This window comes from Sceloporus occidentalis, unplaced genomic scaffold, assembly GCF_023333645.1.
Source record: "Sceloporus occidentalis isolate IW3139 unplaced genomic scaffold, rSceOcc1.0.p SCAF_4, whole genome shotgun sequence".
Taxonomy (NCBI): domain Eukaryota; kingdom Metazoa; phylum Chordata; class Lepidosauria; order Squamata; family Phrynosomatidae; genus Sceloporus; species Sceloporus occidentalis.
Window position 1 is genome coordinate 159,625,373 of NW_028316984.1, and position 17,127 is coordinate 159,642,499.

Consider the following 17,127-nt stretch of genomic DNA (forward strand, 5'->3'; position numbering starts at 1 on the left):
ATAAGTAGAGGGTAAAACTTCGATGCTCCTTCAGTGTGTGTATGTGTGCATGCAGCAAGAGGGATTCTAATTGATGCTTTTTGCTTCAGTTGTTTCGGCTTTGGTTTTAGCCTTCACTCCCCAGACAGTGGCAGCCGGTGCAGTGGGAGAGGGACTTTGTTTAACAGAAATCAGTCACCCAGGACTTTTTCTTCTTGGCTCAAGAGAGAAGGAAAATGCTCTCCCCATCACATGGGGAAATCTGAAAGAGCTGCTATCACATTACCATACTGACCCATAAATAGGTCGACCTGAGATTTTGGGCTCAATTTTTGGGCATAAAATTTTCAACTTATAGACAAGTATATACAGTAGTTTGATTTAATAAATTACAACCACAAGGAAATAAATTTAATAAATTAGAACCACTTGAACAAGCAAATTTCAGGAGTGCATCCTAAGGACTAGGGATGGTAAATCTAATCCCCCCCTCTAGTCCCAATGATTATTGAAATCAATGAAACAATTTTTTGTCCCGTAAGTTCAAGATACTCCAGATGTTTTTACCCTAATAATGATGGGAAATAATGTAACTTTTCCATGGTAGATCTTGCTCAGAAAACAGGAGTTTTCATAGTCTCCTGAGAACTGTGCTGCTTTTGGAATGGAAATGAAATTGTGCAAATTTCAAATAGTGGCGTTTGAAGAAAAAGACTGTTTCCTGATAGCCACAAGTATGATTTCTGCAATACTGCATTTTTACACAACAAATAGCAATGTTGAACAACAAAAGTATTACATGACAAAAATGTGCAGGGAACAGAAATGTTGTACACAAAACCATGTTCCTTTTTTGGGTACAATTGTATTTTTCACAAAATTTGTATTGTGCAAGGTTGCTGGTTTCTAAAAATAGCTACCTTGCACAAAAATCTGACACAATAAAATGTTGTGCAATGTTGAACAACAAACCATGTGCCTATTTATTTGGGTAAAACTACTGCATTCTTGCAAGATTTTTGTCATGCAACATTGTTGTTTTCTTTGTAAGAAAACAATTCTGAGCAGAAAACAGTCCCCTTGGCCAACAAAACTACATGTTTGAACCTTCAGCTGGTCTGATTTTCTTTCCCTGTTGCAGCGATAATGTTGAATTTTTCACCATGTTGTTTGTACTGGGGTATAGCATGCAATTTAATTTTGTATATATTGCAATTTCACCAAGAAGCCAGCAAAAAACAATTTAAGCAGGTGAGAGATTTTTCCTCAGAAAGCTGCAGTTTTCTGTGCATAGTAAAGTCTGCAAATGGAAGTTAATACTGCAAAGCAGCAATTTATCAAACTCTTGTGCAGTTCTCAAAAAGTGCACAATTTTCAGGAACATTTGAAGTGCTGTTTTTCTTCCCAATTCAACCTCAATAAAGAAATTGATGAATTTTCATTCCATTCCATCTCTACTAAACACAAAACCCTGCATAGCACTTTTCAAAATTTACATAATCCACTGACAAACAGAATGAAAATGAGTTTATATTTTGAAAGAGTAGCTGAATTATTGTGCTGACAGCATTTGTAAGCAAAAGTGGTCCAGTACCACTGGAAGTACCACTTGTTCCATGAATTCCAGTTCATGGAATGGGTGTGTAACTAAGGGCCGAAACGGATGGCTTTGAGGGGCAACTTCAAGCTGCCTCTGAGTAAAACAAACAAACAAACAAACAAGCTTCATTTATATACCGCTTCATACCGCCTAAGCAGTGTCTAACCGGTTTACAACAGTAAGCTAATTTGCCCCCAACAATCTGGTACTCATTTTAGCGACCTCAGAAGGATGCAAGTCTGAGTAAAGCTTGAGCCCTTTGCTGGTCTTGAACTCGCAACCTTGTGGTTTTGAGGGAGTGGCTGCAGTACAGGCATTTAACCACTGCGCCACCCAGGCTCCTTCACCAGAGGAGCTGGGTACCAGAGTAAGCTGGGTGGGGGCCGCGGCAACCGCATGCTGCATCCCAATCCAGCCAGCTTTCACCCCAAATAGGAGAGGAAAAAAATCTGCTCCTATTTGGGGCGGAAAAAACATTCCTTTGCTGCTGGAGCCGGCTTTTTGCCGGCTTCAGGGTGAGTGGTGTCTAAACGCCACACTACCAAGTCGGCTAGAAGCTGGCTTTACCAGGCTGTCTGTTCCAGCCCTAAGTCCAGCAGTTTAAATGACACCTTTTAGAACATGTTGCAAATTGCTAATTTGCCATATTTACTTCAAAGTATACAACATGATTTTGCTAATATTAGTTCAGAGGAGATTGTTTTAAGATCTCAGTACTGAATTTCAAGTTTGGCATTGGCTTTCAAGTGGCAAAAACAATACTATGTAAAGTCGAAGGCTTTCATGGCTGGCATCCATAGTTTTCTGTGGGTTTTTCGGGCTATGTGGCCATGTTCTAGAAGAGTTTCTTCCCGATGTTTCGCCAGCATCTGTGGCTGACATCTTCAGAGAATGCTTGCCTGGAAAAAGTTGGGTATATATGTATTGTGTGAGCCTGGGAATGCAGAAGTGATTTGCTTGTGTATTGTTCTGTTGCTGATGGCAGGCCTCAGGCTGGGAGGCTAATGCAAAAGAGGATTACTATGTACTTTCTCTTGCTGATGTGAAACTATCTCTCACACACATATAGCCGTTTGGCACTTTGTTCAATCATGCTGAAGTACAGCATGTATGTGCCCTTTAGGGACATGCAAATTGACAGGTATAATATGACCAGAGTATGGAATGGTTGGATTAGTCTCTTGATATATTAGCAGCCACCACATGCTTATACCATGTGTCTGGTTGGTTCTTAGGGATAAATTCAACTTTTGTGGAGAAGCCAGCTAAAATGCATGTCCAGGCTGTACATACTTTATGGTTGTATTATTCAAGTTTGTTTTAATTGTTTTTTAATTGTTTTTTAATTCAGTAACTATTTACTATATCTTTAATTTTTTTAAACTTGCTGCCATGAGATCTTTAGATAAAGCACAGGATAAAAGTATTTTAATAAATAAATAAAAATAATGCTGCCTGCCTAGAGCCCAAGCATGCTTGAAATCCTCACAGATAGGACTGATGTATTGGTTGCTTTCACTTTTCCCACAGGTAGGGAGCCTATCCCTTTCTTTCCTTTCCCAACCCAGCAGTCAACATATAATATTGCACTACAGTGTTATAGCATTATTATTCCACCTTTACTGCTATGGCTGCCTTCTGTGGAATCCTGAGATTTTTAATTTAGGGAAGGGCATTTAGAATTCTTGGTCAGAGGGCTCTTAGGCCTCATTAAACCCCAGAATGCTACAGGAGGCAGCCATAGCAACAAAGTGGAATAATAGTGCTATAATAGTGCAGTACAGTTGTTCCCACTAGTCTCTAAGTAAGTGAATGAAGGATGATGGTGAGAAAAAGCAAGTGTTTGAAATCTGAATTTTTGGATTAAAAACTAAAGCTTAAAAAAGAAGAAACAGATATTTTACTTCATCTAATGAGAGCCAAGTTACGTATCCAGTTTTACTGAACATACACACTGACAGTCCTTGCAAGAGGAGGGGGGGAAATCAGAAATTTTACAGTGGACAATTACTTAAGAGCTATCTGTATCTAAATGTGCAATAATTTGATTACATTTCTATTTAATATTGTAATGATCAAGAATACATAATAGTGATTTTATTACCTGAGAAAGCAGCAACAATGCACAGCAAATCGTCATTTAAGACTGTGTCACAGTATCCATGATAAGCTGAATATTGGTTTAAACTAATGCACTATATGCCTCTAGGGAATGGCAGGTTCAGAGACTGGATTTTAACATCAAAATCTATCCATTAATCTTGACTTAAATATAATCTGCCCTGCTGTAAGAGGAAGAATGGGCATTCAATGAATTACCATTATGAAATAGAACATTAATGTATTTTCTCAATAATTTAAGCAGACTCTACTTTGACCATTGCTTATTCTTTCTAATTCTCTAAAACCAAACATCTGAACAGAATATCCACTCTAACTGAAGGGAGCCCTGTACACTTGAGCAAGATCATGGCATTGTGGACAAGAAATTTATTTTCTCAGTGGGAAAAAAGGCTAACCTATCAGTTCTACCCATTTGTGGGTGACAAGTTCTCAAAGCCCATCTTCCAGTACAAATAGGAAGAAGGGTTAAAAAAGAGAAAGAAAAAAGATTTCTATCTCAAAATAACTTGAATATGAGCTCATGTGAATTACAGTTTTTAAGTCAATACACAGGTTTAATCAGATGGTAATTTCATACACCTGACTTCTCTCAAGTTGTGTACAGCATCTTGTGTTAGCCAATATCAGTGGACCATTTGTTGTTGTTGTATGCCTTCCAGTAGTTTCTGACTTATGGTGACCCTATCTTCAGTGGCGTTTGCCACTGCCATCCTCTGAGGCTAAGAGAGTGTGACTTGCCCAAGTTCACCCAGTGGGTTTCCATGGTCATATTCACATTAAATTAAATGGTGAGTTGGGGTGTTTGTGAATCAAGAACTGAATTTGTTGAAGACCAACACAACTGATAATTAATAATGTTTCCATCAGTTAAAGTAAGTCTTACATGATAGCATACTATACACATTCACTTGCATTAGCAATCACTAGTAGAAGTGCATGCTGTTCCATTTCAACAGGGATGGGTGTTTTGCACTCATATACGTTGTCAACAGCTAAAGCTAGCACTCCTGATCCATGGATTCTGCATCCACAGCTTGAAAATATCCCTCCCTCCAAACAAATAAACAAACAAAACACCCTCTCCCATCTTGATTTTGCCTTTTTATATAGGGCACCATTTTATTACACTATTGTATATTATGAAATCCGAGCATCTACAGATTTTGGTATCTATGGTCGGAGGGTGGTGGTTCCTGGAACCAAACCCTTGTGGATACTAAGGGCACACTACACTAAAAAGGCTCATCAATGCAATTGTTAATAGTTTTCATCAAAAACACTTTAAAGTTAGCTCAAAACTGCAATTGACTGGCAAGGATTTGTGACCTACAATAGTACAACAGCAGAAACATGACAGCCAACATCTTGTTAGTGACATAAACAGGCATAAATTGTGCTACAATTTTTTGGGACAAGGCCTAATTGCTATATCCAGTAGACAGGGGCAAAAGTGAATTTGTGCATGTGGGACACATGCAGTAGTGCCTTAAAGTACTGTGTGAATAAGCATTACATCTGTGTGCACTGTAAACAATGGACTGTAGGCCACAAAAAAGAAGGAAGGAAGATTTAGAGGACATGGATCCCTAAATCTGAGTAAAAGGGTGTGCCACAAAACATGTGTAGGGGAAGCCAATTGATTTGAGGCTGAATGAAGGCTGACTATAATAAACTTAAGATCATTTTGCTTCATTTTCATACACTTCATAGAATCATAGAGCTGGAAGAGACCACAAGGGCCATCCAGTCCAACCCCCTGCCGTGCAGGAACTCACAATCAAAGCACTTGTGAGAGATGGCCATCCAGCCTCTGTTTAAAGACCTCCAAAGAAGGAGACTCCATCACACTCTGAAGGAGTGTTTTACACTGTTGAACAGCTGTTACTGTCAGAAAGTTCCTTCTAATGTTTAGGTGGAATCCCTCTTCCTGTAGCTTCCATCCATTGTTCTGTGTTCAGAAAACAAGCTTGCTCCATCCTCAATGTGGCACCCCTTCAAATACTTGAACGGGGCTATCATAACACCTCTTAACCATCTCTTCTTCAGGCTAAACATACCCAGTTCCCTAAGTCTTTCCTCATAAGCCATGGTTTCTAAACCCTTCATCTAGATCAGAACACATAACATTGGTGTTAAAATCCCTTCATTGGTTGCTGATTAGTTTCTGGGCGCAATACAAGTGTTGATTATTACCTTTAAAGCCCTTGATGGCTTGGGCCCGAGTTACTTGTGGGAATGTCTCTCCCTACACAATCCGCCCCGCACTCTCAGAACATCTGGAAATAACCTATTGGAGTACTCAAAAACCAGGCTAACAACAACTTCTTACAGAACATTCACCGCCACGGCCCCCAGATTGTGGAACAGCTTGCCAGAGGAGATCCGTCTTATCACCACCTTAGATGTCTTCAAGAAGGCACTAAAGACGGATCTCTTCTGGTGGGCCTACCCACCTGATCTTTTATAAGAGATCTTAAATACTCTGCTTCTGATCTGATTGTATGAATGTTAGTGTGAATGTTAGTTGATGATCCGTTATTTTAGTGAATTAATAGTAATATGAAGACACACCCAACTAAAGGTGGTGGCAGGTTTGGGTGTGCAACGCCAGTACCCTGGTGAGATCAAACTCTTCTACCCAAAAAAGGCTCTGAAGCTGAATGTAAAGTTCAAAAGGGGGGAAATTTAATTTAAAGGACAAAATAAAGAGTTTTCTCCTCCCCAGCTCTAAACAAAAGGTACTTTACAGTTGCAGCAATCTTCAGGTTGTCATCTTTCTGGGTCTGATGGTTTGCTCTCCTCACTCAATGGAGCTGGTGCAGGGTCTTTCAGCTCCTGAACTCCTTTATTTTCTTGCTGATGGTAACTAATTCGGCTGAGGTGTAAGAAATGCCCTTTCCGGCTGTCTGGGCCTGCTTGCCACCAAAATACAGCTCTCTGCTTGCTCTCAGCAAAAACTGCTCCCCCACTAAAAACCTCTAGCTACAGCAGAGCATGTTGGGAAAAGGCAAACCAAACCTGGAAATAATGCAGGGGAAACCTACAGCTCCTCCCACAAACTAATACAATGACTTTTCTACACTAAAATAATCTAAGGCCTGAACCAACACGAAAGAAAACGCAGGGGAAATTTCAATCAGTCCTGGCAGGACATCACAAGTAATGTCATTGTTTTAATGACTGTATTTTATATGGAATTATTTTATTGCTGTAATCCTGCCTCGATCCGCAGGGAGAGGTGGGAAATATAAATAAAAAATTATTATTATTATTATTATTATTATTATTATTATTATTATTATTTTGGTGGCCCTCCCCTGGATATGCTCCAATTTGTCAACATCCTTTTTGAATTGTGATGCCCAGAACTGCATCTATTGATGCAGCCTAAAATCGCATTGGCCTTTTTAGCTGCTGCATCACACTGTTGACTCATGTTCAACTTGTGGTCTACTAGGACTCCTAGATCCTTTTCACATGCAGTCTTGTTAAGCTAGGTGTTCTCCATCTTATATCTATGCATTTCACTTTTTCTACTTAAGTGCAGTACTTTACATTTCTCCTTGTTGAAATTCATTTTGTTAGTTTTGGCTTTGCTTTTTAATCTATTAAGGTCATTTTGAATTTTGATCTTCTCCTCTGGGGTACTAGCTACTCCTTTTAAATTGGTGTCATCGGCAGATTTCATAAGCATGCCCTCTATTTTTTCATCCAAGTCATTGATAAAGATGTTGAATAGCACTGGGCCCAGGATAGAATTCTGTGGCACCCTACTAGTCACTCTCCAGGATGCAGAGGAGCCATTGCTGAGCACTCTTTGAGTTTGGTCAGTCAACCTATTACAAATCCATCTAACAGTTACATTGTCTAGCCCACTGCTCTAGAATCTTTCCTGGTATTGATGTCAGGCTAACTGGGTGGTAGTTGTTGGGATCCTCCCCCCCCTTTTTTTTTTTTTTTTGAAGATAGGGACAATGTTTGCCCTCCTCCAGTCTGCTGGGACTTCTGTTCTCCAGGAGTTCTCAAAAATTATTGCCAATGGCTCTGAAATTACATTTGCCAGTTCTTTCAATACCCTCGGATGTAGGTCATCTGGTCCTGGAGACTTAAATTCATTTAGATTAACCAGGTATTCAGTTGGGGTCCAAAAGACATACAAGACAGAATTGTGTCATGCTTGAATGTGGGTAGTGATTTTCTCTCATCTACCAAAATGCTATCTATCCTGTAATTCCAGTTCTCTAAATCCATATCTATAGAGATATACTACAGATGAAGGAAAGGCACTCTTCACATTTGTCGGATATTTTACGTCCACCAGTGTTTCTTAGCTTCTGAACTAATATATGTAAACTGTAAACAGATATATGTTTTAAATAAGAAATAACCACTATTATTATGGATTAATTTCAGGGCGACAATTTCAGTACTGCAGAATGGCCCTGTCTTCCTGACTAATACCCTTGTTTATGCATATCAAATGCATATCATATGCCTCCCAACCCCATCCTCAGGATGTCACTTCTTCACACACCACATTAATGATTTAACAACCTGGAAGATGGGCCTGTTTTAATATTTCCATATTATAGGAATATGGGAAAAGAAAAAAATCCTTAATACCTCCCTCCTTTGATTTCCAACTCAAATGAGGACTTAAACATTCTCATTCAGAGAATGCCTTTTGTGTCAAGCCATGATTTTTGTGAACTACAAAAAGTGACAGTGGATTGATCAGGAAAGACAGGACATCGAGACATTGAATTTCAGCACTGGTACTAGGGGAACAAAACTCGCATCTTCTGTTAAATATATTACAATGCTATACGGATCCTTCTGTAGATGTTACAATAAAACAAAAGATAGTAAATATTTACAGATGAACTTAAATGCAATCACATACATGAAAGTTGTTCCACTCTATCTTTTTGCCTCATGTTCTCTGTATTACAGTCATTCCTTCCCTTATGCGGGGGATCTATTCCGGACCCCCACAAGTAAAGGGAAAAACATGGGGCTTGTGCCCGTGGCGATGCCACGGGAGCGCATGCCATTGTTTCCTTCCGGCGCGCTCCTCCTTTCCTTCCATGCCTGCGTAAAACGTGCCTGCGTATAATGCAGGCGCACTGTATTATACAGTACTTTATTTTTTAAAAAATTAAAAATATGATTGTTATAATTTTAGGACCCCAGAAGATAACTATATAAATATTTCACTTTTGTTTATGATAAACAGCTAATCATCTTTATGGGGGAAAATAGCATAAACATATCAACACGGAGCGATTTTTCCCATCCCTTTTCTGAACACCAATTAGCAAAACAACCCATTTCCCCCCTCCTCCCCAAAGCTGTCAAGCTGTTCATAGTAGTTTGTAACATGACAATAGTACTATTGTGAACAGTGTCTGGGCTTCCTTCCCACAGAGAGTTAAAATGGGCAGTTCCTGTTGTCCATGATTGGTGTCCAGTGAAACAATATGCAGCCAGGTTTTATCAGCTCCACGCCAAAAAAAGTAAAGCCAAGGAACCCAAGCCTTCATATCATGCTGAACCATATGCCAACCCTGCTGGCCCCAAAGGTTTATCGCTGAGAATCAGGATTCATCATGTCCCCTGTGAAATTTCACCTCACACACCTTCTGTGAAATGCATGGCTTTACTGAAAATTGAACCTTTTCACAATTGGCAAGAACAGATGGATGGAATCTGTGGCTTGGCAACAGAAATTAAAAGATTTTAAAAAGCCCATACTCACAGTATGTAGAAGTACTCCAAAGAAAATGGATGAATTTGTGATACACGCAGAGACTCACACGCTCTGCAACTACAAATACATATACTCACACACCACACAATTATAAGAAATGTTATTTATCTTAAAAGCCTCAAAAACAATGGCAGTAATGAGGATGCCACAGTATTAGAATTTCTCATATTTTGCTGGGGTTTTCACAGGAAAATTAAATAGCCCCATTATATATTTTAGATTATTACAATTTTTTAAAAAAATATCTTAAATGTAGTATGAATAGAATGCATTCCTCATAAAATATTTTGTTTTTCTTTGCATCAACACTGTGACACAACAGTTGACAATGTCTCAGGTAACTGGTATTTTGTAAATATTGTATTATTCTCCTACAAACCGAAATTAACCTCATAAAACTCGAAATCTTGTGCATTCCTCTCAGAAATTTTGCTAATTTGCTAGGCAAACTAGCAATATTTCTATGCATTGTTTAAAATACCATAGCACATGTTTGAGCATTATAAAAAAAGAAAATAAGACTGGCAATATAGCAAAGACTACATGCTACCTAGAGCTTGTGAATGGCAAATCTGTTTGGTGGTACAATAAATTAATTTCACTTCATTTACTTTTTAATCTTTCATATCCTTCCAATAAGTGTTGTTTTCACAAACAGAAAAAGAACAGAATTTCAACATACAGCTGGGAATACCCTGGGATGACTCTATTTCTATTTTTCTAAACTATTCCACTCTGAGTATGACCCATGAACAAGCAGAGAAGGCATAACATATTTATATGGCCCTTACACAAAACAGCAGCATGCACACACATATGGATAATCAATGTACAAATCCCTAAATAATTATAATAAGTGAACAATCTATATAACAAACATTAAGATAAGAGTTTAAAATCAATCACAAATGTCTACTCAATCAGCACTCTATAGTGACTAAAATAAAATGCATTTAAAGTGATGCTTTGGAATGAGTCATTACCCCCACCCCACCTCAATCCTACTCTTTCAGTAGCTAACTAATAAATGACCGAGAACAAACCTACACTACACCTAAGGTCTGAGTGTTAGGCAGAACAGTGCCTACTCATGTTCCCCAGTGATGTATTTTATCCCTAATTGCATGATCAACCCAATAAATTGGTCTTGGGGGACAAAAAAGGATGATCAAGTGCTTAGTATGACAAAACTGGAGGTTGCACGAAAATGCACTTCAGAAAAAAGTAAGACTAGACAAGACAAACGAAGAAGAGGTATGAAAGCCTGAAAGACACTCATCAATACTGACAGATTACTGTAATTCAGGCTGTCAGGACAATCGATTTAGGCAGCATATGCCAATCAATATTCTTGTAATTTACTGAACATTAGATACATAGTTAGCCAAGACGTGCTCAAACCACAGACTACTTTTAATGTACATAAATCACACAATTTATGCTTTGGAATCTCAGAACTGTTTAGCGAGTCTAAAGCAGTTGACAGCTTATATCATTACAGCTACAAAATGAATTTAAATCCTTTTAGTTTTTTCATTCTTCTGAGGATTACTGTATCACATGTAATATATTTTTCAAGTTCTATCGATTCTTAAAGATCTGGTAAAAAGATATTTTACACAGTGGTTTAACATACAATGTGTTTACCAACAGTTTTTCTGTTTTTGTGATTTCAACACCTAATTACTTTAGTTTGCTTCAGCATTCATTTAGTTTACTTACAGTGTAGCTATGACAATAAAAAAGAAACAAAAACTAATACAAAGAATTAAACAAAACACTCAACAAAACCTGTAAAAAGAAGGGTTTTAGGATTCCATTCAGCATTGCAAAATCAGACCTCACACAATAGGACTTCTGGTTTTCAGCTATCTATCTCCTACCCCGCACAACTGCTCTGGCAGTTGCTGTGACCGTAACTTGAATAAAATGGGGATGGGGGGGGGGGGGAAAGCACACACCACAGAACATCTATTCTTTCAAAAACATACAGAACGATTACATCAATACAGGGGTGATTTTATGTTTCATAAATTAAAATGGCTTAAGAGACCATTTCTGAAGATCCTAGAGAGTATGAACATTCCTGCAGAAGTGCAGATACTGGATCTCTATTTCCTATTAACCATTACAGTTCTAAGCTTCATGCTGAGGCTACTAATGACATTAGTAGCCCCGGTGGCTCAATGGTTAAAGGCCACTCACTCACAGCCACTCACTCACAATCACAAGGTTGTGACTTTGACACCAGCCTGGCATCCTTCTGAGGTTGCTAAAATGAGTACCCAGCTTGTTGGGGGCAATTAGCTTACACTTTGTAAACTGCTTCGGGAGTGCTTAAGTGCACTGATAAGTGGTATAGAAATGTACTTGCTATTGCTATTGCTGCAACACTCTTTTGAGTTGACAATGGATAGACAGAAAGAAAGAATGGGGAGAGGGGCAAATTGGTAAGGGGATCCTTTCCACAAAAAAGGTTGAATGACACATGGGAAGAAGAAACTTACAAAGATGAACCTCAAATTTTGGAAAATGAAGTGAAAGCTACATACAAAGAAATTAGAAAGAACAAATCACCAGGAACAGATGACATATCAAATGAACTGCTAGGACCCACAGAGACAGAATCAAGCTTAGTTTTAACTAAAATATGTCAACAAATATGGAAAACAAAACAGTGTCCCACAGACTGGAAGTGATCAATATATATTCCCACCCATAAAAAGGAGACACAAAAGACTGCAGTATTTACAGAACCATTGTCCTAATTTCCCATGCAAGCAAGGGAAATGCTCAAAATTCTGCAGCAAAGACTCCTACTATATATGGAGTGTGAAGTCCCAGAGGTGCAAGCTGGATTCAGGAAAGGAAGAGGCACTAAGGATCACATTGCAAACATACATTGGATAATGGAGCACACCAGGGAACTCCAGAAGAAAATCTGCATGTGCTTTATTCACTACAGCAAAGTCTTTGACTGCATAGATCACAAAAAGCTATGGTTTGCGCTTAAAGATATGGGAGTGCCACAACATCTGATTGTTTTGACAAGACAAAAGGCTGCAGTCTATGGAGAAACAGAATGATTCCCATTGGCTAAGGCAGTGGTTCCCAACCTTCCTAATGCCGTGATCCCTTGATACAGTTCCTCATGTTGTGGTGACCCAAACCCATGAAAATATTTTCGTTGCTACTTCATAACTGTAATTAAATAGGTGTTTTCCAATAGTCTTAGGCGACCCCCATGAAAGGGTCATTCGACCCCCAAAGGGGTCCCGACCCACATGTTGGGAACCACTGGGCTAAGACATTAGGCAAGGCTCCATACTATCACCTACTTATTCAACCTGCTTGCAAAAAATATTGTAGGCAGAGCAGGCTTAGACTCAGAGGCAAGAGGAGTGAAGATAGGAGAAAGGAACATTAAGATAAACGGATGTCAAAATACTACTAGCAGAAACAAAGACCTGGAACAATTACTGAAGAAGGTCAAGGAGGAAACGCTAAGGTTAGATTAACGCTGAACATTAAAAAAACAAAAATAATGACAACGAAGGATCTACAGAAATTCATCCTAGAAAACAAGAAAAGTGAAATAGTTAAAGAGTTCCCATGCCTTGCTTCAAATATTGATCAGAACAGAGACTGCACTGCAGTCAAGAAATCAGAAGACTTGGATTGGGAAGGGCAGCTACGAATGAACTGGACAAGATCATAAAGTGTAAAGACAGTCCAAGCCACTGCATTCCCCATCACCATGTAACGATGTCACAGCTGGACAGGGAAAAAACTGATAGGAAGAAAATCAATTCATCTGAGATGTGGTGCTGGAGAAAAGTACTGATAATACCATGGACAGCCAAGAAGACAAAAAGAAAAAAAAAGAAAGAAAAAAAAAAAGAAAAAAAAAGGGGGGGGGGGGTTCTAGAACAGAGTAAGCCTGAACTCCCTCTGGAAGCCAAGATGATTAAGTTGAGGTGGTCATACTTTGGCCACATCATGAGGGAAAATGAATAATTAGAAAAGTCAATAAGAAAGGTGGAAGGCAGTAGAAGGAGAGAAAGACCACATGCCAGATGCTTAGACTTGGTCAGGAAGGACATGGACCTGGGCCTGTAGGATCTGAGCAGAGAAGCTGAGGATCTTGGATACGTCTCATTAACAGGATGCCCCTGGTCAAAGTCAACTTGGGGGCATTTAACAACAATAACAACCCTTTCCAAAATCAGCCAAAATCAATTAGTAGTAGCCATTAGTGAGCTACTGCACAATTTTTTTTGTGTGGGCATTTCTGGAAAGAGCTAGACAATTGCATGTGTCCCATGTTTCCCAAAGATGCCCCCTGTGGGTTGTACTTCCTCCCAGCAGGCATTATTAGAATCTTATTACACGTTAACAAGAATAAAATGGGTCATTGGTATCTCCTGGGGTTTGATTTCAGGACCCCCTGTGGATACCAAAATCTGTGGATGCTGAAGTCCCATTTATATTAAATGGTGTAGTATAATGGTATTCCTTATATAAAATGGCAAAATCATGGTTTGCTTTTTGGAATTTATAAATTGTCAAGCTGTGTTTGGCTGAATCCGTGAATGCAGAATTCATGGATATGGAAGGTGACTGTACAACACTCTGTACAGTAATGTTATTGATCGCTTTTATCCCCAGGCTACAAAGAGAGACGAGTGATGTATAAATAACAAACCTAAAGTGGAGTTCACTGTTACATTCTAATGCAAGTATGAAAGCATGCCAACAGAGTATCGCTTATGGCAGCACCATAGGTTATTGTTACTACTGCAGGAGAGAAACAGGGTTGAGGCTTGTTTGGATTTCCCTGCTGAAAATCCCCCATACCTTTGATATTGCTGCAAAGGTCAATCTACTTAAATTGTCCCTCAGAACTCCTTCCTGCCCAAATCAAGCTCTTGAGTTGAATCTGAAGCCACATGCTCCATTGACTTAACTTTTAACCTTCTCTTAACCTTCTCTTATCTTGGACGCACACTGGCTCCACTTATATATATGCAAAAACTGAAGTTTAGACCCATGTTAAAGGCCAGCTCATTGATGATATCTTTTGGGTTTTTCAAGCAGCCATAAAGATGGAACCAGACACACTTGGGGGTTCTGTACATTGTTTCTATTGAATATTTCCACTTCCTGGTCCAGATCTTTCACTGTATTTTTAGAGTTTTCATTGAAACCTTCAATGTCAATAATGTAATGCAGTTTGATCCTGGGCAAATTTATAATATTCATTTAGAAGTAAAGTCCTACTGCATTTAGTTAGATTTACTTCTAAGTAGCAGAGTCTTTTTTTAAGGAAAAGGATACAAATTTTGGTATAGTGGAATGAGTGACTTCAACGCTCTGCTTGCATTTACAGCTGTTGCACGAACCATAATAGGAAGAATTTTTCCATTCACAATAGCACCATCAAACAACGGACCAAAGAATGGAACCTGAGTTCAGAAAATAGAGAAATTCAGCTTGTAAATTAGTCTCTTATACTGCAATTAGCAATCAACATTAACAAAGGATTGCTCAACTAGATAATTCTTCTTACCTCCAGTTAATCAATCATAACAGCTATTCAAAATATTCTGAGATATGGTGTGCCTTATGGAGGTATGATGATATGATTGCCTGATATTTTTAGCGAGATAATTTTTCTTCTAACATTATTTTAAGAATGATTTGAATAATGTCTCAAATTCAGGCAGAGTTTAAGGTTAAAACCTAATAATGGTCATGAATGTCAAATTCCTGAAGGTCAAAGTCATAATGAGATTAGCTTAGGGGCAAATTTGATGAAAGGATATGATTAGTTTGACAAATAAAATTGTTAATAGTTTATGTTCACACATTCATTAGAGCACTCTTAACATGCAGCTAATGAAAAAGTAATCAGAATACTTTAGGATGCAGATATATGATTAAAGGCAAGTACATGATTAAATACTGTATACTGCACAAATGTGTGCCTTTGGTATTTGCTAACTACATATCAGATCCATGGATATGCACAAACAGTTTTGGACTATATCCACCTCACAATTCAAAAGGTGGCTGATTTCTACCATTTTACAGTTGACACAGGTTTTTTGGGCACTGTTTTCTGAAATCTCAGTCCAGTAATGGGCCCACCAACTGAAATCCCAGTTGGCAGATATTGTAATTGGTTGGAAGATCTGTATGTGCAACTCCTTGTTACTCATGATGATCCTGATACAGCAAGAGTATCTGAATGTATAAGCCTATCTTTTTTGCAAGGTTAGGTCAATAATACAGCCGAAAGGAGAATGGTGCTAGGACAAATGGGTGAAAGCAATGATACCAGCCACTTGCACTCTTTCACCTTTTCAACATTCCTTCTTGATATTTTCAAATACATACACTTAGACCAGGTCCCATCATATATTTCTTGATTTGCTAAAGCATCTTTTAACAGCCTGGTAGGAGCATAAAGGCTTCATGCTCCCTTACTTCTCTTCTCATATCCTTGCTTTCTTTATGAGATCAGCAGTTCTTCATTAGCTTAAACTACAGGTTCTTAACTATGTTTGAAATGTGGAATTCTGATTTAAGTTGATCACAGAATCACAGAATCAAGTCCAGCCCTCTGCCATGTGGGAACACATAATCAAAGCTCCCTTGACAGATGGCCATCCAGACTCTGGTCCAAAACATACTACAGAAATAATCCAGTTTGAGATGGCTTTAACTGTCTTGGCTCCATGCTAGGGAATTCTTGGAACTGTAGTTTTGTGAGACACTGAGCCTTCTCTGCCAGAGAGCTCTGGTGCCACAATAAACTACAATTCCCAGGATTCCTTAGCACTGAGCCAAGGCAGTTAAAACCGTCTCAAATTGGATTTTTCTGCTGAGTGTTTTGGACCTCTGTTTAAAAACCTCCAAAGAAGGAATCTCCATCACATTCCCTGGTAGCGTATTCTACTGTTGAAAAGTTCTTACTGTCAGGAGGGTCTTAAAGAATCATAGAATCATAGAGGTGGAAGAGACCACTAGGGCCACCCAGTTCAACCCCCTGCCATGAACTGTGCTGCCAGACCTGGACACAGTATTCCAGGTGAGGTCTGACCAAAGCAGAAAAGAGTGGTACTATTACTTCCCTTGAACTAGACACTATACTTCTATTGATGCAAGCTAGAATAGAGCTGGCATTCTAAATTATGGTTTAGCAAGCCAAAATATATATGCCTGAACAGGGCCATGGTGACAAAATTAATCTAGGATTCTTGCTTTCAGTATGTGTTGATTTTCACCATATGAAAATCTTCTCTCATTTCTTTATTTTGCTTTAGCAAAGTTGTGATTTCATATATGAAGAGGGTACATAAACAGAATGAAGCAGTAAAAAAAATAAATACATTTCTAATTCTAACTATTACTGTTTGTAGCAGTATGCTTCAAATGAATTTTGGTGCAAATACAGAGATATATTCTTCTAGAATTTCTCTGTTTCTTCTCCCTTTTTTATGCTTCTCAACATGTACACTTTTTAGCTGCTTGGCACAACAGCACACTCAGAGGGGAAAAAAGTCTGTGGGACAAGAGTCAGGTAAAAAAAAATGAAGCAACTATTATTTTGTTTCCTCTCAAAATTCAAATTATAAAATGTAGTTCAGGA

The 17,127-nt window shown here is 38.6% G+C and overlaps 1 protein-coding gene across 15 annotated transcripts in view; it reads right to left on the reverse strand.

Moving 5' to 3' along the window:
* Positions 1-17,127, reverse strand: part of RALGAPA1 (Ral GTPase activating protein catalytic subunit alpha 1) — a 241,084-nt gene that overhangs the window by 27,355 nt on the left and 196,602 nt on the right. For 14 of the 15 annotated variants that reach the window (XR_016280990.1, XR_016280989.1, XR_016280992.1 and 11 more), the window contains one exon: positions 14,811-14,938. The exons of the other annotated variant lie outside the window; for it this stretch is intronic. Coding sequence is in view for 10 of the 14 variants with exons in the window: in XM_089522122.1 (XP_089378248.1) it covers positions 14,811-14,938 (128 nt within the window). In the remaining 4 variants the exon portion in view is untranslated. The remainder of the gene's footprint in view (positions 1-14,810; positions 14,939-17,127) is intronic. 15 annotated transcript variants of the gene reach the window in all.